A 20,208-nucleotide genomic window follows, 5' to 3' on the forward strand; every position below is an offset into this window, starting at 1 on the left:
ACAACAAATTGAAACTAAATAAATAAATCAATTTGAGCTCAGAATTTAAAATAATACGAAATAAATTACAAAATAGATTCTCTCAGTAATCATAAATCTCCTTTAATAGAATCCCTCTAATATATAACTATTTAGTGACAAATAAAAAAAGTTCAGTATTTATTTTCCTTTTTTATGCTATTCACAATATATTGTAATATTATAAAAAAATAAAATTTAAATAAAATGGTTTTATTTATTAATTGATGGTCTTCAAAAAACTCATCCTTATCAATTTTCAAAAAAGTTTGCTCTATGAAAACACCTTAGTCAAGGGCGGGCCTAGCGCTGCCAACTCCGTTGAAATGAGGGCGCAGAGCCGATAAGAAAAAGGAGAGAATGCAAATATGCAGCCAACACTATTTGCTTCTTTACCAACACTGTAAATAGCTAATAAGCACGTTTAGCAGCTCGACTTTCTTGGCGATTGCTAAAAAGATATACGAACATAATCACAGTCTCATATCAAGAGAAAGACGTCTACATTAAGCTAAAGTTTTTGGTTAAAAAGAAACTTGCGGCGAAACTATCTATAAAAGGAGAGCTCCTCGCGCACCCCAACACATTCACACACACACACACAAACACAGACACTTACAGCCTCTTGAAGAGCTGCGGCAATTAGCGCTATGAACTCACAGAAGGGCGATCCACTGCTGCAGGTGGCCAAATGCGAGATGTGCCCCCTGAAGGTGACAAACTTTGTGGTCGGCCTCTGCGAGCGCTGCGTTGCGATTTGGACGAGCAAGGGGACATTGGAGACGATGAACATAACCATTGACCAGGTGAGGGCGACGATTGTCAGCATGAGCCATAGCCAGCTGAGACATCAGAACATGAGCCTAGTGTTTCGGCGGGTCATCGAGAAGGAGCACAAACGCCGCAAGCTGAAAGTGGATCTCTTTCAGAAGCTGCGCGAGAAGTTTCAGGACGGCATTCTGCTGCCAGAGCTCGAGGCATGCGAGCAGAGCAAAATCAATGTCGTCGACCACAATTATGAGTTGATGCTGCCCGACCAGGACCTGGAACCGCTGCGCAGTCTGCGTAGTAGTAAACGATATTGAGTACACATCGATAAAATCTCGACAAGATAATATTATCGGGTCATTATAAATCAATTACAACTGCCTATTAGTATGACAATCCCTTTGTTCCAGTAATTAATAAATGTTTGTCTTTGTCTTTGTCTTTGGTTTTTGTTTTGGTTTTCATTTGGGTTTCTGTGGTGCCATCAATTGTGCTGCATCGACCGATGACCGCTTCGAAAAGCAATTGAGCCAAAAGTGATTGGCGCAGCCTGTTTGAGGTCCTTGGGGGCCTCATGCACATTTTGGTAATGAAAATGTTTATACAAATTTGCGTCAATGGCTCTGTTTATCCGAAACAAATATCAATCTACATAAATAAGTCTATGAGCACACTTGCCTCTACATACATACACATACATATATATATATATATATATATACATATGTACATCGACTATCTATAAGGGGCTGCATGTGCGTATGTATTGGGCCTGTCATTGTTCGACAATTTGTTTAATGACAAAACTAATAAATCAAATGTTTTTGCGTTTGTCCATTACATTGAATTCGGACTGTTGAGGGCAGGGCTGACGTCATGAGCCATCATTAGCTTAAATATGACTAAAATGGTATGGAAGCTTCTGTGTACTGTGGATAGATCGATAGCTCTATCGATTTAACGTGATCAAGCCAGACTTAAATAACAGTTAAGCCCAGGATGGCTTCAAAAGCGCTCCAGCACGTGTAACGAGTTACATTATAAAGCGGATGGGATGAGGGCATGAGGAGGGGAACTGCAACTCCTTTTGGGAAGAGGTGGAGGTTATGAATACATAATGGCTATCGCTTAATGACTATTATTATCTTATATTATTTTACTATATAATTATTATTTAGTTCACGATGAATTCAAGCGAAAACATTGCAAAAAGATAAACTCAGTGCCGATAGTATAAATTAATAAATTAATATTCGCAAAAGTTGGACAGATGGCTGTACCTTTTTAAATCAAATGGTGATGCTTGGTGTGCAGCAGTAAGTCCGTGCAGAGGCGTGGCAGGTGCGAAGATATAAGAGGCTGTATTCTGCAGCTAGCCATACAATGCGATGCGTATATGTATGTAGTTGTGCGCAGCTGCAGCTATTCAAATAGCGCGATGCGAATATGATTTTACACAAAAATATACTGACTTAATGATATACCACTACTTTCTTCTTACCGGTTTAATTAGTTTGGCACTTGCACAAAAAAAAATTATATTTTCAATTTAAAACATTTTTTTTTCATCAATTCTCGACTTAACTTTTCATCACTTCACAGCGAAATTTTTATACAACCTTTTTAGTCGGTGCTTGAGATTTTTATTATTATTATTAATTTTATTAAGTGTAGAACCGGAAAGAAAGCGGAAGTATGGCCGATCCCATGAAGCGGCAAGTCATCGCTTGGGAACAGTTTTTTTATGGCCTAGGTGAGAGTGACAAATTCTCCTGTTATTAATGCAGATTCGGGATCGCGTTCAACTATGCTAAGCCACTCCTTGCTCAGCGATTGCCTACTTTTAGGCTGTTTCTTTTTTCCCTCTATTCCAGCGCCACTACACACGTTCAAAGTAAGGTGTTAATAAATAAACAATTAATTAATATTGAATCATGTATACATTCCACAATGTTTTTAAATCATTTATTAGTCAAGAAAAGTGCAATGCATAACAGCAAATAACAAAGCTATTGTACACAAAGCCAACAAAAGAAAGTGCATTCCCAGAAAGATATGATCTCATAGCAGGCTTTGTGTTACCCTGTATTTATCACAGAACGAAAGAGAGTGGGAGAGAGAAGGTATGTGCAATTTATTGTATTATTATTATTATTTTTTTTTTATAGTACATCCAGTACCATCTAGTACTATCTTACCATCTACCACTGCCCTCCTCAGCTTAATCTTTGTTTAATAATTCCTACGAATCTAAATGCAGATTTTTTTTCTTAAGTTTAAAGTTTCGTATTTATCTCACACAGAGCACAACTTTACTTAAATATATATTTGTTTTCTTATATATTTATAGTATGCCTAATCAAATATACTCCAACTTAAATATATTTTCATATAGAGATAGAACATTTTAGACAGAAATTATACAATTAATATCATCTCATATATCTAAGTTTTATTTGCCAATAGCATAAGCAATCATGTACAGGGTATTCAGCTAGTTGAGTTGCTCCGAACATGTCGTTCTCTCCACTCTCCACTTCCAGACTCTTCACCTCTATCTTAAATTATGTTGCATACTTTTCAAGTTTTTTTTTATTATTTTCTATAGCGCAATCATCATCAAACCTTAACCTAAATAACACTTTTTAGGTAGTTGAATGATTTCAAAGTCTTTAAGGGGCTTGGCAGGCTATAAACAAAGTGCAACAGATGTACGAATTGTCAACTATTTACACTGTCCATTCATAGTGTTTGACAGGTAATAAACAGAAAAGGCCAGTTTAAAGCGGTGTTGGCTAACGTGAGGCAATAAAAAAGCATGCGAATGAACATAAATTGATGCATGTTGCTAAGGGAAAACAATGCTGAAATGTCAGTGGAATCCGAGGACACAGCTGTTAGCTGTGCGCTTTCTGGCTGGCTGCGATCGTAATTAAAGCAAACTTGGCCCGACGAAGAGAAATGTTTGCAGCCAACGAGCAACTACAACAACAACAACAACAGCAACAGCAAGGAGCATGGCACAAACTGTGGCATCTGCTGTTATTTTTCGGTGCTGCACACTTGACTTTTATTTGAACTTGCATAGATACATATGTGTCTGACTGGACGTGAGTGTGTGTGAACAAGGCAGAGTTAGGGCACTCCTGTCTCCACTTAGACTGCAGTCAAGTAGCGCACTGCCATTTGGGCCACACTTTTGGTTACCTTTGTAAAAGTTTCTTCGGTGCTTTGTTTTTTTTTTTTCTCTTATTTTTTTAGTTTGTTTGCTTCTTTTTTTTTTGTGTTTGTCAGGGCAAGTTGCCAAATTGGCCTAATGGCGTTAATGCGAATACGAGCTCTGACTAAGCCAGCAGCCAGCAAGCTGACATCAAAGGTCATTATACAGGCCATCAGCGGCGGCCGTTGCCAAGCCATTTTTCAGAAAATTCTGGCCAGTTATATTACAATGAGACTCGTTGAATGCTCGAATGTAAAATGCAAAATGCAAAATGCAAATGCGAATGCGAATGTGAATGCAAATGCCAGGCACTCACGAGTTTTTGTTGCCAATTCGCAGGAAAGGTAAACAAACGAAATGCGTGAAGATTTCGCTTTAAGGCCGATTGGCAGTGCCGCTTACCTTGGGCACTTAGCAACACCCCTGCTTTGTAGAGTTAGTTAATCAACACTGTTGTGTTTTACTATTAGCACGCGGCTAAAACTCTAAGACGCGAGGACGTGAAAGCTATGGCTCCATTTTCCATTTGCTCCCAGTGCAAGGCGAGAACTCGCAAGGTGACTAGGGATGCCCACACATTAAAGCAAATTTACTTGTGCCCCGTAAGTATATATATATACATATATATTTAATGATTAAAAAGGATTAATTTCAAAACCTTTGTCAATTCGTGTTCAGACTTGCTTCAATGCTAAAGCTGACGCGAAGAATATTGAGAAGGAAAAAGACCCAAAGCAGACAAATCATAAACAGCAGCAGCCAGCGCAGGCCACGACGAAGCAAGTGGCCAAGCCAGCCATATTTGTAGTGAGGCAGTCAAAGGCGAAGCCCAAGGCGGTGAAGAAGCCAGTGGCGCAGTTCGCGCACGTTGCACCACCGAGAGTGCCACAAGGAGGTGCGCCAGGCAACATTCCAAAGCATACGCCGCCCTTAATGGAGCCCGTGGTCATAAATGGGCGAAAGTATATTGCGATTAGTGCCACAGCCTCTGGCTATTAGAGATGTAAGCAAGGCGAGTGGGTTTGTGTCTCGGCTAAAGTCGTATCGTTACTAATCGCATATCGAGTATATTTGGCTCAAATACAAGTATTATATAATACCCGTTCACATGTGCCACAATTGAATACAATACGATATTTTTGTAAAGTATATTTTTAATAAATAAATATATTTACAAAATGTTCACAAATGAAAGTAATTTACATAGCTCTAGCTGCTGCTGCCTGACTGAGCGATACCCTCAACTCTTCACACATGAGTTGTGTCTTTTGTACACACAAACACATACACACGCACACATAGATGCTGCTCAATTTATGCAGGCAGAGAAGTCATGGAATAGCTCTTGCTCTAGATGTACGTTCTTAATGCAATTTTCAGAATATATTTATGACTGTGTATATGCCAGAGTGCTCAATTGTATTTGCGGGAGGGTGGGTAAAGCTATGCTGACTTGGGAATATTTGTTATAAAAGCAAGTTTTACTAGAAATTTGATGTTTCTATTAATAGGCAATAGCAATTGCATATTTCTTTTTATACACAATAAGAAATGTTTCACAAATACATATATGATTTTCTATCAGTTACTTACACAATATATGCAAACTAATATGCACATTTTGACCCTTTTTCAACGGGTGCAGTCTGTAAAAAATAGATGTTCAAATACTATAATTAAGCACTTTGTGCGTCAAACTTAACAATTTACATAACTTAATTAAAAATACATTGCGTGGCGCATAGTGCAACAACAGCAACAACAACATAGACGACGAACATCAAACAAATAGCAAAACTCTAGTCAGGCTAGACTAGAAGATACCCTATTTGCAAACCTGTTTATAAAGTGGCTATATTTTCAAGTGAGGAAGTGATGAACCATGTCAAGAGTTTAGAGAAATATTTTTTTTTTTTTTAACTTTTTATAAAGACTTATTTTTTTTTTTTTTATAAGGCGTAACCTTTAATATTGGGTTTCATTTCAGTAGAGAAACTCTGAGCTTGCTATACAGTAGTTTTTCCAGACTCTACTTCTCCTAGAATCTGAGATCGATGCTTGCGAAGGGAAAGACAGATCGGTAGGAAATGAACTCAGCACATCATCTTGATCAGGAATATATATACCTTATGGGATTGGTCACGCTTTCGCCTGACTGTCACATACTTTTTAGAGAAACATTTATACCCCGCTTGCCCTTGGTCTCTGGGTATCAAAATGTTATGCATAAATTTGTTGGGCAATGTTTATTTATAAAACTGCTATCGTTGAATTTTGCAACATCTATTGTTGCTGCTGTTGCTGTTGTTGTTGCTGTTGTTGCTATTAAGGATATGCGTGCTGGTGTGGCATTTATTTACGTCACAATCTCGCTTCCGCTGTGGAGCAAGTGCAACGGCAACAGTGCAACACTGCGGCTAACTCGATTTGCCGTCTCTCTTTAGACGGCTGCGTGATTTTCTAACATTTCCCCACAATTTTCCATGCTCATAAAAGTTTTTAATGCAATTTCCATAATCAGATTTAAAGCGACAGCAGCAGAGTCAAGGCTCGAATACGTCTGCCGATATGTGAGCCATGAAATTGAATTTCAATTAGCGATGTGTTTTTTATTTCCCCGTATTTCATCACAAATCGTTTGAAACACTTTTAAACTGTATTTGATTTAATATGTTGCCATTATTTTAACAATTTGCTGCAAATTAATGAAATTTGCTCCATTAGCATTCGAGCTTTCCGTTTAGTTTATGGCTAGCTACTGTGGTCGTCCAACCCCCACCCCCACCCGCCCATATCAGGTCCTTCAAAGTTCGACATGTCAATGCCGTATGTGGTGTGTGTGTGTGCACATGTACATATTTACAACAATTGTCAAAATCAAATTCAAAATCAATGTTAAGACCTTGTAACCTTCATCGGGGCTTTTGCATTCAACTTTATTTGGGCTTTGGCGATTCGATTTTTCGATGGGGGAAAAGGGAACAAAAGTCGAACGCCTGAAACTATGCAACGAATACTTTTAGAGTGCACCGCCCACACCTCTGACAGGTGAAAGCCGAGGGCAATCAACCAACATGCAAACAAGGCCCTACAGCCGGGTGCCTAGCGACAATTAAGGTCGCCCCGCCCCCAAATAGAGCTGCTGGTTTCTGGTTCCGCCCACTCTGTGAGCCGTTGTCATTGTTGTCACTGCTTCGTACATGTTTTGACTGCTTTATTTAAATAACTGTCACGCGATGGCTATGCAGGGAAATTGTAGGCCCAAATCGAACTTGACCAGGTCGCATTAGGGCAGGGCATTTTTGTTTTTCTAACTGATTTTCGACTAAATGCAAAACTCACGTGTCAACCCTATAACGCATTTGCCATAATTGAAGTGCTTCACGCGATTCACTTTTAACGCTCAATATTGGTTGTCCTGAGGCCCATCCCACATACATACATACATACATATGTATGTATATGCACACAGAACTTAACCATTTCCATGAGCCCAGTCCCAGCGGCAGCTGCTCAAACATCCATTGCCCATTTGGCACCCGCAGATTGCATGATCATTAGTGCCAGCATTAGGTTTTTCCTATTTTCCTTTTTTATTTAATCCGTTTTTTCTTTTTTTTTACATTACCCAGACAAAAGGGGCAAGCACACATTTATCATAGATCCTGTAAATAAAAATTCCGCTGGATTCATTAAGTTCATTTAGCGAAAACACGAACTGAGGGCTAAAGAGGAAAACTTTTAGCTTTTATATTGAAATGCTGTGTACATATAAATATTTAAATTTATTGTTTTTAAAAGCTTATATATTGTAAATTGAATAAAAAATCAACTCAATTATCTGCAATGATATATAGTGAGTGCATTGCGAATTCGTCTTGGCGCAGTTTGATTCGCCTTTACAGCTTTCATTGTACTTTATTTGTGTCTACGTTTTGTTCTTGTATTCAGTGGCAATTGCGCTGCGCCCCATTCGCTGTAGCATAGCATGATAATGATGTACGCATCCCATTGGCACGCCTCCGCACAGCGGCAGGGACGGTGTGCCCCATCTACTACACTACCGAGAGTGGCCATATGTTCGGTGTGCAGTGTGACTCTCGGAGTCATCGCCTGTCGAGTGACCTCAATAATAATTTCGTCTAATTGCTTCGTAATTATGCCGCGCACATGCTCCTCTCGATTTGCCCACAGTTGCTTGCCGTTAATTCACTTTCACTTTCTCGTGCTCCTCTGAGAGTTTCATTCTCTTTTGCTCTTCCTCAGACACAGACACACAGACACACAGGCACGCACGCAGACAGTGTGCGGGCTGTAGACCAGGGCTAACCGATTGTCAGCCCAACTGGTCGGCCATTTTGGTATATTATTATTTGTCTCCTTTGTTTTGCGCAATTTTTCGTTATTTGCTTCATTTTCTGTCATTAGAAGCATTTAACTTTTTGCCGTTTGCTGCCGATTTGTTTCCATTATTCATGCGGCTGCCATTCACCAAATTGGCCATGTGGCTAGGCCAGCAACAACAACAACAAGAACTATTCCACGATTATGGTTTTTATGAAGTGTCCTGGTGCAAAGAGTAGCCCAACAAGCTTGTGGTAAATAATTTTATTTGACTTATTTCTCGTTGCTGTTGCCGCGGCACTTGGGCAATTACTTGCATACATGCATAAAAAATGAGTGAATTATTATAATAATCGATTGAGAACGTAGTCGTATAGCCAATTACCGAGCACTTTAATAAGCCAATCGCATAGCTCAGCTGCAGAGAACTTAACGTGTGTAGTTGCCTCTGAATATATCCTCGACATTTGTCTATATATAGATAGATGTACATATGTGTGCGCTTGGCTTGGCAATGTATACGTCACTTCAAGTTTGTAAAACGAGCTTGCGTAATTTGTAGCTAAAGTCTAGCTAAAAAGCGTATCAATGTATGTCAATGGGTTGTTGCTTTCAATTGAAGAAGTTGCTGCCAGGCAGGCAGTGTCTGTCTGACTACCTCAGCATGCAACAGAGCGAGATAGAAGGAGAGAGAGGGAGTGTGTAAGAGCAATATGGAGATGGATGGGAGTGCTCGCTTGGTCTCATGTCATGCCAAAGTCATTTAGATATATCGCGCACACATTTTTAATGACAACTAAATGCGAATGTCATTTGGTTTTGCAAATGGCGAGAGAACTGCCAAAGGCTCACTCTATCTCTATCTCTCTCCCTCTGTGTGTGTCGCTTGGTAAATTGCATACAGCAGCGCCACAGTGTGGGCGAAATGGGCGTGGTCTTGTCATCAGCGTGTCAGAATGAGGCACAAGTTGGTCTAATACGCAAACTTTTAATTGAGTTTAAATTTGTATGAGCGAAGCAAATCAAGAAAGAAGCTGGCGCTGCCTCCAACTCCTGCTTCTCTCGGCGCCTCCTGGCAACCCTCAATGGCGACCACATTTATGCAACAGCATGCTATAAAGAATGTATGAGTGCCCAAATATCAATGTGCGTGCGTGTGTGTGTGTGTGTGTGTGTGTGCGTGTGTACGCAATTTTTGAAGTGTGTCGGCTTCAATCCTGGCAAATTGCCCATGAAATATTAAATTTACCATAATGAGACGCCATTTTTATACCTCGTAATTTGCCAAAGTTGATGTGTGTGTGTGTGATGTATGTGTGATTTTGTGCTTATTAGCATGCCCACAAAATGGGCGTTACCAGAGAATAGCCCGCCAACAAGTAAAAGATAATACACTTATGCACATACATACATGCATACATACATTTGAGAGCAGGGGCAGCCCATACATTGAGGTTTGACTGTGGCTAACTTACCTTTACCTTTTAGCAGCCATCATGAAATTATATGCCTTTTTATGACGACAGCAGCTCGTTTTACGGTCATACTACAACATCTTCATATAAAGTGTGTGCTGCGAAAAAAAAAAAAGTTACATTTGCGTGCTACCGAAACACCGCATATGAATATTAAAGTGCAAACTGCGTTTGAGCATAGTTTAAAAGTCTTGCAATCACAATTTATATTAACTATGTACATATTTACGAAAGCGCATATGCTAATCTACTAATCAAATTTGCAATCAGCCAATTGTTTTTGCTAAGCAGCTGTTAACCGGTTAACCGTTTCAGCTCATGCCGGCATGACTATGAGTAAACATTAAGTTGGCTGCGCTCGACTTTTCGCTGACTTACTTCGTTGCGACAATAATAAATTGCTGTTTGACTAAGGTTTAGGCAAACAAAACTTTTGAGAACTTTGCTCAAATATATTTTAAGTGTTGTATCATATATTTGCCACCTTTCCTTCTATTTAGTTTATGGAAACTTTTGACCCAATGACCAAAATAAATACTAATACCACACTAAAGTACAAATATATATACATATATGTTCATATACGTATGTATGTATAAGTCATTCATGGACATTACAATACTAATTTGCTACAGTGGAAAACACTTCAATTTGTATAAGCAACGAACATGTGACATATTGAGGACAAATAATAAACACCTTAGCCCTACACATAGTAAATACATACATGCATACATACATACATACATATGTATGTATGTATGCTTGCCTTAGTGTCCATTAATTTTCAGCTTGAAATGAAAAATGAGTCAATTTGCTGTGGCTTGCTCTTTTACCTGGGACCCCGTCACATGCCTTTAGATTTTAATAAGAAATAATTTCCCGTCTCGGATAGTTTTACTCGAAGTGACTTTGCTTATAAAATGTCTTGCGATTCCGCATCGACAAATGACTTTCGGCTTCGCGGCACGTACGCTGGTCAGCAACACCAGTAAATACCAACAATGCGCCTCTAGAACAGTAAGAAAGAATGAAGAAAAAGAAACCCAGCTACTACAACAACACCAACAAACACATAAATAAATAAAACGAGGAGGCAAAACTGCACGATGCGCGTTTAATGTCATTTAAAGCTGCAATTACTCAGCACGCTTGCTTGTATTGTCCGCGCAGCCACCGCACGGAACGGAACGGAACAAAAAAGAACAGAATAGAGCGAACGGAACGCAAGCATAAAGCCACAGCCAGTTACACATTCACAGGCACACAGTTGACACACACACATGCACACTCAGTCAGGCACACAGGGGCTGACAGTCACACAGTTGCAGTTACAAGCCTGCTTCCAAAACTCCACTTGACTCCATTCGCTTTAATGCCATTGTATGGCCGCAATTATTTTGCATGTGGCATTGTCGCTGCATGCGATGCCTATGCAAATATACCTACCGTATACTGGGTAGGCGACTCCTTCCGGTGCCATAAATCGGCCGTCTCGTGACGGTCTTATATTCTATAATTAAGTAGAAGGCGCAGAGAAATTAGAAAAGTGTCCAAACACGTACGACGAGGTCTTAGCGTTACGTGCAAACGTGTACTTTTAACTGTAAAATTTAAATAACTTTGTTTGCGGTAAGTGATCAATTAAAAATATATGGCTAATTATTTCTAACTGGCTAGTAAACGACCGCATACATATTATTAAGCAATTACAACCAAGTTATTTCTAAACGCATTATTAAAAATAACAAGAAAAGGTTTTGTAAAAAGTTCGTACACGGGCTCAACCGGGATTTGAACCCGGGACCTCTCGCACCCAAAGCGAGAATCATACCCCTAGACCATTGAGCCATCTGTCGTGCGGGGTTGCAAACAATGTACATAAAATGCTTACAGCGACGTGGCAAGACTTTTGCTTATCATAGCATTGAGCTTCCAAACGTTAGCAATACAAATCATATGTTTCCAAATATCGAGTATTTGTCTGTTTTGTTAAAAATCCATTTATATTGCAGTTAAAGAATTTGTAATTAATAGTTTCAGTGCTGATTTTATTGCTTTTAATAATTTATTCACGTGAATGCATTTTAATTGTAAAATCACGCGTGTCGTTACTCGATGGCCCTGCAGCTAATCGATTAACTTATTTACGAGTATCGCGTTTTTTGTCCGATAAATATCAATTTATTGTGATTCTCCCGCCAAAATTGCACGCCAATTTCGCACAGCTGCCGCAGCAGTAACAACAATCTCCACGCTCAAATTGAAGGAATAGATAATATTTAATTTATAGATAAAACTCCCAGATTGCAACTATGGTAAGTTAATCTAGTAATAGAATGTTTGTAATACTTACAATGCCTGCTTGTAGGATGATCCCAGTTCACCGCCTCCAAATACGCCCAGCGACGTGATCGAGCGTCGCGATTCGCGAGCTGCGATGACTTCTCCGGTTGGCGACTTTGAACCTTTCGAGAATGAGGATGAAATTCTTGGCGATCAAACAGTGCGCGATGAGGAGGAAGAAGATGGCGAGGAGCTGTTTGGCGACAACATGGAGAACGGTATGCACCCATATATTTTTAGCAAAGTCAGATTGTTAATGAATAAATTCCATATGCAGATTATCGCGAGATGCCTGAGCTGGATCACTATGATCCTGCCATGCTGGACGATGAAGAGGACTTCTCCGAAATGTCGCAGGGTGAACGCTTTGCAGCCGAATCGGAAATGCGTCGTCGGGATCGCGCCGCCGGCATTCACCGAGATGATCGTGATTTGGGCTTTGGTCAGTCGGACGACGAGGATGATGTGGGCCCACGTGCCAAGCGACGTGCTGGCGAAAAGGCAGCTGTCGGCGAGGTCGAAGACACAGAAATGATCGAATCCATAGAGAACCTGGAGGACACCAAGGGACATTCCACCAAGGAGTGGGTAAGCATGTTGGGACCGCGTACGGAAATCGCAAATCGCTTCCAATCTTTCCTGCGCACCTTCGTTGATCGTGGCGCCTATACCTATCGCGATCGCATTCGGCGCATGTGCGAGCAGAACAAATCCTCATTCGTGGTGTCCTACACGGATTTGGCCAACAAGGAGCACGTGCTGGCCTACTTTCTGCCCGAAGCACCCTTCCAAATGCTTGAGATCTTCGACAAGGTGGCCAAGGACATGGTTCTCTCCATTTTCCCCACCTACGAGCGTGTAACTACGGAGATTCATGTGCGCATCTCGGAGCTGCCGCTGATCGAAGAGCTGCGCACCTTCCGTAAGCTGCATCTGAATCAGCTCGTGCGCACCTTGGGCGTAGTTACAGCCACAACGGGCGTCCTTCCCCAGCTCTCAGTGATCAAGTACGATTGCGTTAAGTGCGGATATGTGCTGGGTCCATTTGTGCAGTCGCAGAACACAGAGGTGAAGCCGGGCTCGTGTCCTGAGTGTCAGAGCACGGGTCCCTTCTCCATTAACATGGAGCAAACGCTGTATCGCAACTATCAGAAGATAACCCTGCAGGAGTCACCGGGTCGCATACCCGCCGGCCGCATACCACGCAGCAAGGATGTAATCCTGCTCGCGGATCTGTGCGATCAGTGCAAGCCAGGCGATGAGCTGGAGGTCACGGGCATCTATACGAACAACTATGACGGCTCGCTGAATACGGATCAGGGCTTCCCTGTCTTTGCAACGGTCATCATAGCCAACCATGTGGTGGTCAAGGACTCCAAGCAGGTGGTGCAGTCGCTGACGGATGAGGACATTGCCACCATCCAAAAGCTGAGCAAAGATCCACGCATTGCTGATCGCATAGTTGCATCGATGGCGCCTTCGATTTACGGCCACGAATATATCAAGCGTGCTCTGGCCTTGGCTCTCTTCGGTGGCGAGTCCAAGAATCCGGGCGAGAAGCACAAGGTGCGTGGCGACATCAACATGCTCATCTGCGGTGATCCAGGCACTGCCAAGTCACAATTCCTGAAGTACACAGAGAAGATAGCACCGCGTGCCGTATTTACCACCGGACAGGGAGCCAGCGCCGTGGGCTTGACCGCCTACGTGCGTCGCAATCCCGTGTCCAAGGAATGGACTCTGGAGGCGGGCGCTTTGGTGCTGGCCGACCAGGGCGTCTGTCTGATAGATGAATTCGACAAGATGAACGACCAGGATCGCACCTCCATACACGAGGCCATGGAACAGCAATCGATATCGATATCAAAGGCTGGCATTGTCACTTCGCTTCAGGCACGTTGCACGGTGATCGCTGCTTCAAATCCCATTGGCGGTCGCTATGATCCCTCGATGACCTTTTCAGAAAATGTGAATCTCTCGGAACCGATTCTGTCCCGTTTCGACATATTGTGCGTGGTCAAGGACGAGTTCGATCCCATGCAGGATCAGCAGCTAGCTAAGTTCGTGGTGCACTCACACATGAAGCACCATCCCAGCGAGCAGGAGCCCCCGGAGCTGGAGGAGCCGCAGCTGAAGAATGTGGAGGAGATACCACAGGATTTACTGCGTCAATACATTGTCTATGCCAAGGAGAATATCCGACCCAAACTAACTGTGAGTCCACATATTATATTTAGACTAGAATTTCTCACTAACCTAATTATTATTAATTGCTTTTCGTCTAGAATATTGATGAGGACAAGATTGCCAAGATGTACTCGCAGCTGCGACAGGAATCCTTCGCCACAGGCTCGCTGCCCATTACGGTGCGTCACATTGAGAGCGTCATCCGCATGTCGGAGGCGCATGCTCGACTGCATCTGCGCGAGAATGTGATGGAGGCAGACGTTAGCATGGCCATACGCATGATGCTCGAGAGTTTCATCGAGGCGCAAAAGTTCAGCGTGATGAAGAAGATGCGCACCACATTCCAGAAGTATTTGGCCTTCCAGAAGGACCACTCGGAGCTGCTCTTCTTCATCTTGCGCCAACTGACGCTCGACCAGCTGGCCTACATACGCTGCAAGGATGGGCCCAGTGCCACGCACGTGGAGATCATGGAGCGCGATCTGCTGGAGCGAGCCAAGCAGCTGGACATTACCAATCTGAAATCATTCTACGACTCGGAACTGTTTCGCTCCAATGGCTTCTCCTACGATCCCAAGCGGCGCACAATTCTACAGATTGTGGTCGATGGCGTCGCCTAAAGTACGGCTATATCTAGACCTATGCGAAGAGTTTACCTGAACACATTTACGTTTTCATCTCATTTAGTATTAGAGGCGCCCACGTTTTGTTTACCATTTAGCATTGTCATGTCATACTATGTCTAATAAAAAGCTGTTTATGCAAGTGAGTTCTAAGGATTCGATTATGTTTACTTAGGATTAGATTAGATTAGCCTGGGCACGTTCTGCGCTCCGGGTAGCGATTTCATTCAAAAGCACCGGCTCTAGCTCGTCCTTAAATTCACTTGGAAAATCGACATCATTTATCATATCATCGTAGGTCATTTCCAGATCTTTCAAGGTGAATCCGTCCCTTTCATCCACACATCCATTCAAATCGCCACAAGCAATAAATGGGACCAGACGCTGATTGATCGCTGAGCCAGTTTCGCGGGCTAGTTGTCGAAATTCATCCCGTGCCGGATTTATGATTTGTGGAACATAGCCAGGCGGCAGCCGGAAACCAGAGCACACAACGAATGCCTCATTGCTCGATGGTCGCGAGCTGGGCGGCTTGTAGATTTGGAATTCATCAAAGAATGTGAGTAATCTTGATTCGAGCATGCAGTTGGCATTGCCCTTGAATATCTTTGCCACGAAAGAGCCGCCTGTTTCTAGCACAAAGGTGGCAATGCTCAGAGCCGATATGATCAGCTGGCTTTGCATATACTCATCCATTTCGTGGACTCCGGTCACATCCGGTGCACCATCGCAGACGACTAGCTGCGCCTTCTTGTCGTCGCCATAATTAAAGTGCGAAATTATCGCCTTTGCTGTGCTCTCCTTGGTTATGTCGCCCTGCAGCTGGACAACGCCACGGATTGGCGCCATCGCTTGCAGATCAACTGCAACGATTTTCACTTCCGATTTCTGGTCGTCAGTCAGGCAGCAGTCGTAGAGCTTGCGCGAGAGCACCTGGGACCAGCTGCCGGGTGCAGCGCACAGATCAACCGCTCGCTGCACATCTGTAAAGAACTTATGATTGACTGCCTGAATCTCTTTTATAGGGAACATATATCAAAGGGCTTACTGTCCAAAATGCCGAATTGTTCGTTGATGTGCATCAACTTGAATGCACTGCGTGCTCGCCATCCCTCCTCTTTGGCTTGACGATAGTAAACGTCACGTTTATCCTTCGACGTTTTTCCCATTGAGCCGCCGTTATGTGGAACCGTGAATCCACTCAAGTTACAAGTTTAAAATATAAATATATTTGATTAAGCTGTGTTACCAAAACACCGTCTTTGAGAACATGTTTACTCTCTTATCGATTAATCCACGTGCTCGATACATAATCGATTGATATCTGCCGATCAGCCGGGAAAGTCGAAATGAAAAGAACAAAATAAAAACTAAAATATAAGTAGGCATTGAATCAATTCTCTCACTCAAATTTTTAGATACTGCTAAAATTTCTGCTATTGCTATGAGAGCTAATATATCGACGCTCAACTCTGACAGCAACAATCGAATACCATCGGTTTCAATCGATAGAAATATACTGCAAATCATATGGGCTGCAGTTTAATGACTTATTAAAGAAATTCGGACGTAAGTAATTTACTGGAATCATCCCTCGAAAATCTTCTATAAAAACATTGCCTTTTCAGACAAAAAAAAAAAAAAAAACATAAATAAGTAAATAAAAAGAAAATATATTGACGAAGATGCATTTAAAGTTAAGCTATTTATTAATCGTTCTGGTCAGCTTGTTTGCAAGTGGTTGGAGCTTCTTGGAACATGATAGCTGGATAAATATTGATTTGCACCATGCTTTGTCAGCTACCAGGCCAGAGCATTTCTCGCATCGCGGCAATATCTCAATACCAAGTCTCAATGCGGGACTTTCGACAGTTGTGCAGAATCCATTAACGGACAGTGAGCTTGAAAGCCTGAAGGTTCTGGCACGCCAGAATGGATTCTATCGCCTGAGGGCAACGGTCACATATCCCAATGGAGGTAGCCAGCGTTTCCTGACTTCCAGCAAAGCGTGCAGTTTGCTGCTGGCCCAGTTCAATGATGTTCTATGGGTATCTCTAGATCCCAATGGCTATGTGACGGGCATCACTACCTCCCAGGATCCAGCACCAAAGATCTCAGAATGCACCGCCGAGAATACGCAGCAAATCAACGAGAAAAACTTCAGCTCTGATGTTATCATTCGACATGCTGAACTGGCACCGGTTCCGGACACTGGCAGTTTTATACAGAAGTTCGAGCGGGAGCGTGAGGCCAGAGAGCGCGGCGAGGTGCGCGACAATAGGGGCTTCTTTGCTAAATACTGGATGTATATTGTGCCTGTAGTCCTACTGGTATTTATCTCTGGAGCAACCAATCAGGATGCTGCCAAATAAGCATTTATAAAATTAAATTAGTAAAAATCTTAGTTCTTTTAATTGGAAATAAAGGAAATAACACGATTGTGTTGAATCACACACATACATATTTACGTCTTCGGAACAGCAAGCCCAAACTTTCTTCTCTCTTCCTACATTGCTGCTTCGGCTGTGCATTAAGTACTTAAATACATTCAATTAAGAGAGCGAATATAAAAAGAAGAGAGCATGCAGCTATCTGCCTTGTTAGCAGCAGCTAAGGGTTTCCATACTTGCGTTAAATGGAAAGAGAAATTGAGCAAAATCATTGGAATTTATGGAATTTACAGATAGTGCTCATCTGTCTCGATCACACTGCACAGCGCAAGAGCAGCCGAGCAAATACAAAGTTCTGGTGAGAGGTTTATGCTTGTTCGCTTTGCATATGTATGCATGTATGCGTGTATTCGAGGAAATGCATTGGAATTAACTATCGACACCCGATGCTCGTCGAAAGTGGAAGTGCAGTTGAGCAAGTGCGAAGAGTTGAGTGTGACAGTGGTGAAAAGTTTATTCTTGTCCCCTTTGCATGTGTATGTGCGGCACGGGCAACTACACTAAACGATCGTCGCTTATACAAACTGTTTCTAGTTTATTGTTTGTGCACTTAATTATTTACATTAAACTATACATCTTCCTAGTCGTCAGCACCATCAATGCCCATGGCCTTGTCATAGTCCTCGTCGCTGATTTTCTTCTTTTTGAGCCGCTTATATAGACGAATATCGCTGGCCAGTTCTTCCAGGTCCTCCTGCGTGAATTGTTGCTTGCGTTTGCGCTGTGCCCCGCCCTCGGCTGCTGCCGCTTCACGCTTACGTTGCTTCTTCGCCTTTCGCAGCTCCTTCTTGGACTTGGCATCCAGCTTGGCCTTCTTTGTCTGGTCCCAGGATTCGGTGCGTTTCATGTGTTGTTTTTGGCGTCCCGGCCAAGTGCCCGTCTGTTCGAACGTCTGCAGCTTCTGCTTGCGCACCTGCTCCTTCTGCGCATTCTTGTAGGTCAGCTTGGTGAGATCCACTTCGAAGCTGGGCGCAATGTAGCCATTGCCCTGGTAGTTCTTTAGCTCTGGCATGCGCGGCAGTTGCAGCAGTCCATACGCCGTGGCCATTTTGCCCAGATCCAAATCCTTCAGTCGCAATATAGCGCTGCACTCGTGCTTGGTGTAGGCGCGCACATGGGAGACAAAGGCTCGCATGCCTTTGTCGTAGGCACCTTTATCAGCGGCCTGCAGTTGATGCAGTTTCTCCACCGTTGACTTCAGCTCTGCCTCGTTTGCCTCAATGCATTCCTCTTGCAGCTCGCTCAGCTCCACTTTCTGATTGAGCTTTAGGAACTGGATATATGCATCCTCGGTGGGCAGCAGGAATACCAAAGCATTTCCCTCGTTGCCTTGCCGAGCGGTGCGTCCCACACGATGCACGAAACTCGAAGCATTGGACGGAGGATCCCATTGCACCACCCACTCGATTTCAGGCACATCCAGACCACGCGCCAACACATCCGTGCACAGCAATACTGAGTTTGCTTCGGTGCGGAAACGCTCCACGACACTGGCTCGCTTGTTCTTCATCTTGCCGTGGATGCCCAGGACCTGGCGATCGGGCAAAAAGGACGGCAGCATCTCTGCCCAGTACTCGACGCAGGCGCAAGTGGGAAAGAAGACCATAACTTTGCCGGTCTTGGAGGTGGGCGAGCGTAGGAACTGCAGCAGTGAGACAAACTTTTGTTCTGGCTCCACAATCTTGTAAAAATTCTGAAGACGCGCTGGGGTATTAACGGAAGCCTTCTCCTTAACGGAGACAAGCACAGGATTGCGAAGGCCGGCACGAATCAGGTCAGTTACCTCGGTGGTCTGTGTGGCTGAGAAGAGACCAGTGCGTCGCTGGCGCGGCAGATAGCCTAAGATGTTGTTCACACTCGTCTTGAAGCCCAAGTCGAGTAGGCGATCCGCCTCATCGAGCACCAGGAATTCCAAGCTCTTCACACGCGAAGCCAAATTGACGTCGTCGCCTTTGCGCTGAAACAGATCTTCCAGACGTCCTGGTGTGCACACCAGTATACATGGCGACTGCTGCTTCAAAGCGGCAATGTCCTCTTCAATGCTATTGCCGCCGACGATGAGCTGTTGATTCAGATGCTCCAGTTGCTCGTGTGCCAGGAACTGGGCAAGCACCTCGGATATCTGTCGCGCCAACTCACGTGTGGGCGATATGATCAGTGCACCAATCTCCTTTGCTGTCCAGGGCGTCTCATGGTGCCGACGCTGCAGAATCTCTAGCATTGGCACGAGAAACGCCAGCGTTTTGCCACTGCCCGTAACAGCTTCGGCGGAGACATCCTTGCGTGCCAACAGCAATGGAATCGACGCCGTTTGCACAGGTGTCATTAGATCAAAGCCAAACCCCTCCAGCACCTCGAGGACGGGCTGTGAAAGCGGTGGCTTGTCCAAAGACTTCCATGTTTTGCGTGACATTTTTGTAAACAAACACACGTGCAGCGTGGTTGCCACCTGACTACGCAGCTCATAGCTATTGTGAATAGTTATCGATAAGTATCGAAAAAGTGAACAAAACTGACACAAGCGCAATTTTGAGTTGCACATTTGCCGCTAAATTCAAATTGACAAAAATAGGAGATTAAGTTTCCACATTCATCCATTAATTAAATTTGCCTAAAAACACATGAAAAGACACGTCATATTTCGAGCATTTAATTTTTAATTTAAAATACTGTAAAATATATATGCAATTATATATGTAAATACACATTTAAATAGAATTTCATTAGATACTAAATACAACTTGCCATTTCCGGGTTTATATCGCGTATTAGACACT

At 43.1% G+C, this 20,208-nt stretch overlaps 6 protein-coding genes and 1 non-coding gene across 7 annotated transcripts; 4 read left to right on the forward strand and 3 right to left on the reverse strand.

The window, feature by feature from the left end:
- Positions 1–454: 454 nt before the first annotated feature.
- LOC108649381 (uncharacterized) lies at positions 455–1,118 on the forward strand. The gene has a single exon (XM_018098353.3). The coding sequence runs from the start codon at positions 669–671 to the stop codon at positions 1,101–1,103; it is 435 nt and encodes a 144-aa protein (XP_017953842.1). The 5' UTR covers positions 455–668; the 3' UTR covers positions 1,104–1,118.
- Positions 1,119–3,598: 2,480 nt separating this feature from the next.
- Positions 3,599–5,106, forward strand: LOC108649369 (uncharacterized). The gene is made up of 2 exons (XM_018098342.2): positions 3,599–4,608; positions 4,685–5,106. Exons 1-2 carry the CDS (start codon positions 4,516–4,518, stop codon positions 5,003–5,005), a joined length of 414 nt encoding a protein of 137 aa, XP_017953831.1. The 5' UTR covers positions 3,599–4,515; the 3' UTR covers positions 5,006–5,106.
- Positions 5,107–11,604: 6,498 nt separating this feature from the next.
- On the reverse strand, positions 11,605–11,676 carry TRNAP-UGG (transfer RNA proline (anticodon UGG)). Its single transcript has one exon. It is a non-coding gene; the product is annotated as a tRNA-Pro (tRNA).
- A 317-nt stretch (positions 11,677–11,993) lies between these two features.
- Positions 11,994–15,127, forward strand: Mcm2 (DNA replication licensing factor Mcm2). Its single transcript, XM_018111226.3, has 4 exons — positions 11,994–12,143; positions 12,197–12,389; positions 12,449–14,385; positions 14,457–15,127. The coding sequence occupies exons 1-4, from the start codon at positions 12,141–12,143 to the stop codon at positions 14,976–14,978; spliced, it is 2,655 nt and encodes an 884-aa protein (XP_017966715.1). The 5' UTR covers positions 11,994–12,140; the 3' UTR covers positions 14,979–15,127.
- Positions 15,125–16,263, reverse strand: Trm7-32 (tRNA methyltransferase 7-32). Its single transcript, XM_018098331.3, has 2 exons — positions 16,030–16,263; positions 15,125–15,964 (listed from the first exon to the last, which is right to left on the reverse strand). Exons 1-2 carry the CDS (start codon positions 16,148–16,150, stop codon positions 15,159–15,161), a joined length of 927 nt encoding a protein of 308 aa, XP_017953820.1. The 5' UTR covers positions 16,151–16,263; the 3' UTR covers positions 15,125–15,158.
- A 346-nt stretch (positions 16,264–16,609) lies between these two features.
- Positions 16,610–17,436, forward strand: EMC10 (ER membrane protein complex subunit 10). Its single transcript, XM_018111341.3, has one exon. It carries the CDS (start codon positions 16,667–16,669, stop codon positions 17,351–17,353), a length of 687 nt encoding a protein of 228 aa, XP_017966830.1. The 5' UTR covers positions 16,610–16,666; the 3' UTR covers positions 17,354–17,436.
- A 506-nt stretch (positions 17,437–17,942) lies between these two features.
- On the reverse strand, positions 17,943–19,901 carry LOC108658571 (putative ATP-dependent RNA helicase DDX55 homolog). Its single transcript, XM_018111237.3, has one exon. It carries the CDS (start codon positions 19,842–19,844, stop codon positions 18,012–18,014), a length of 1,833 nt encoding a protein of 610 aa, XP_017966726.1. The 5' UTR covers positions 19,845–19,901; the 3' UTR covers positions 17,943–18,011.
- Positions 19,902–20,208: the final 307 nt, after the last annotated feature.

The sequence above is a fragment of the Drosophila navojoa genome, chromosome 2 (assembly GCF_054131105.1).
Source record: "Drosophila navojoa isolate 15081-1374.11 chromosome 2, UAZ_NAV_1.0, whole genome shotgun sequence".
Lineage (NCBI taxonomy): Eukaryota > Metazoa > Arthropoda > Insecta > Diptera > Drosophilidae > Drosophila > Drosophila navojoa.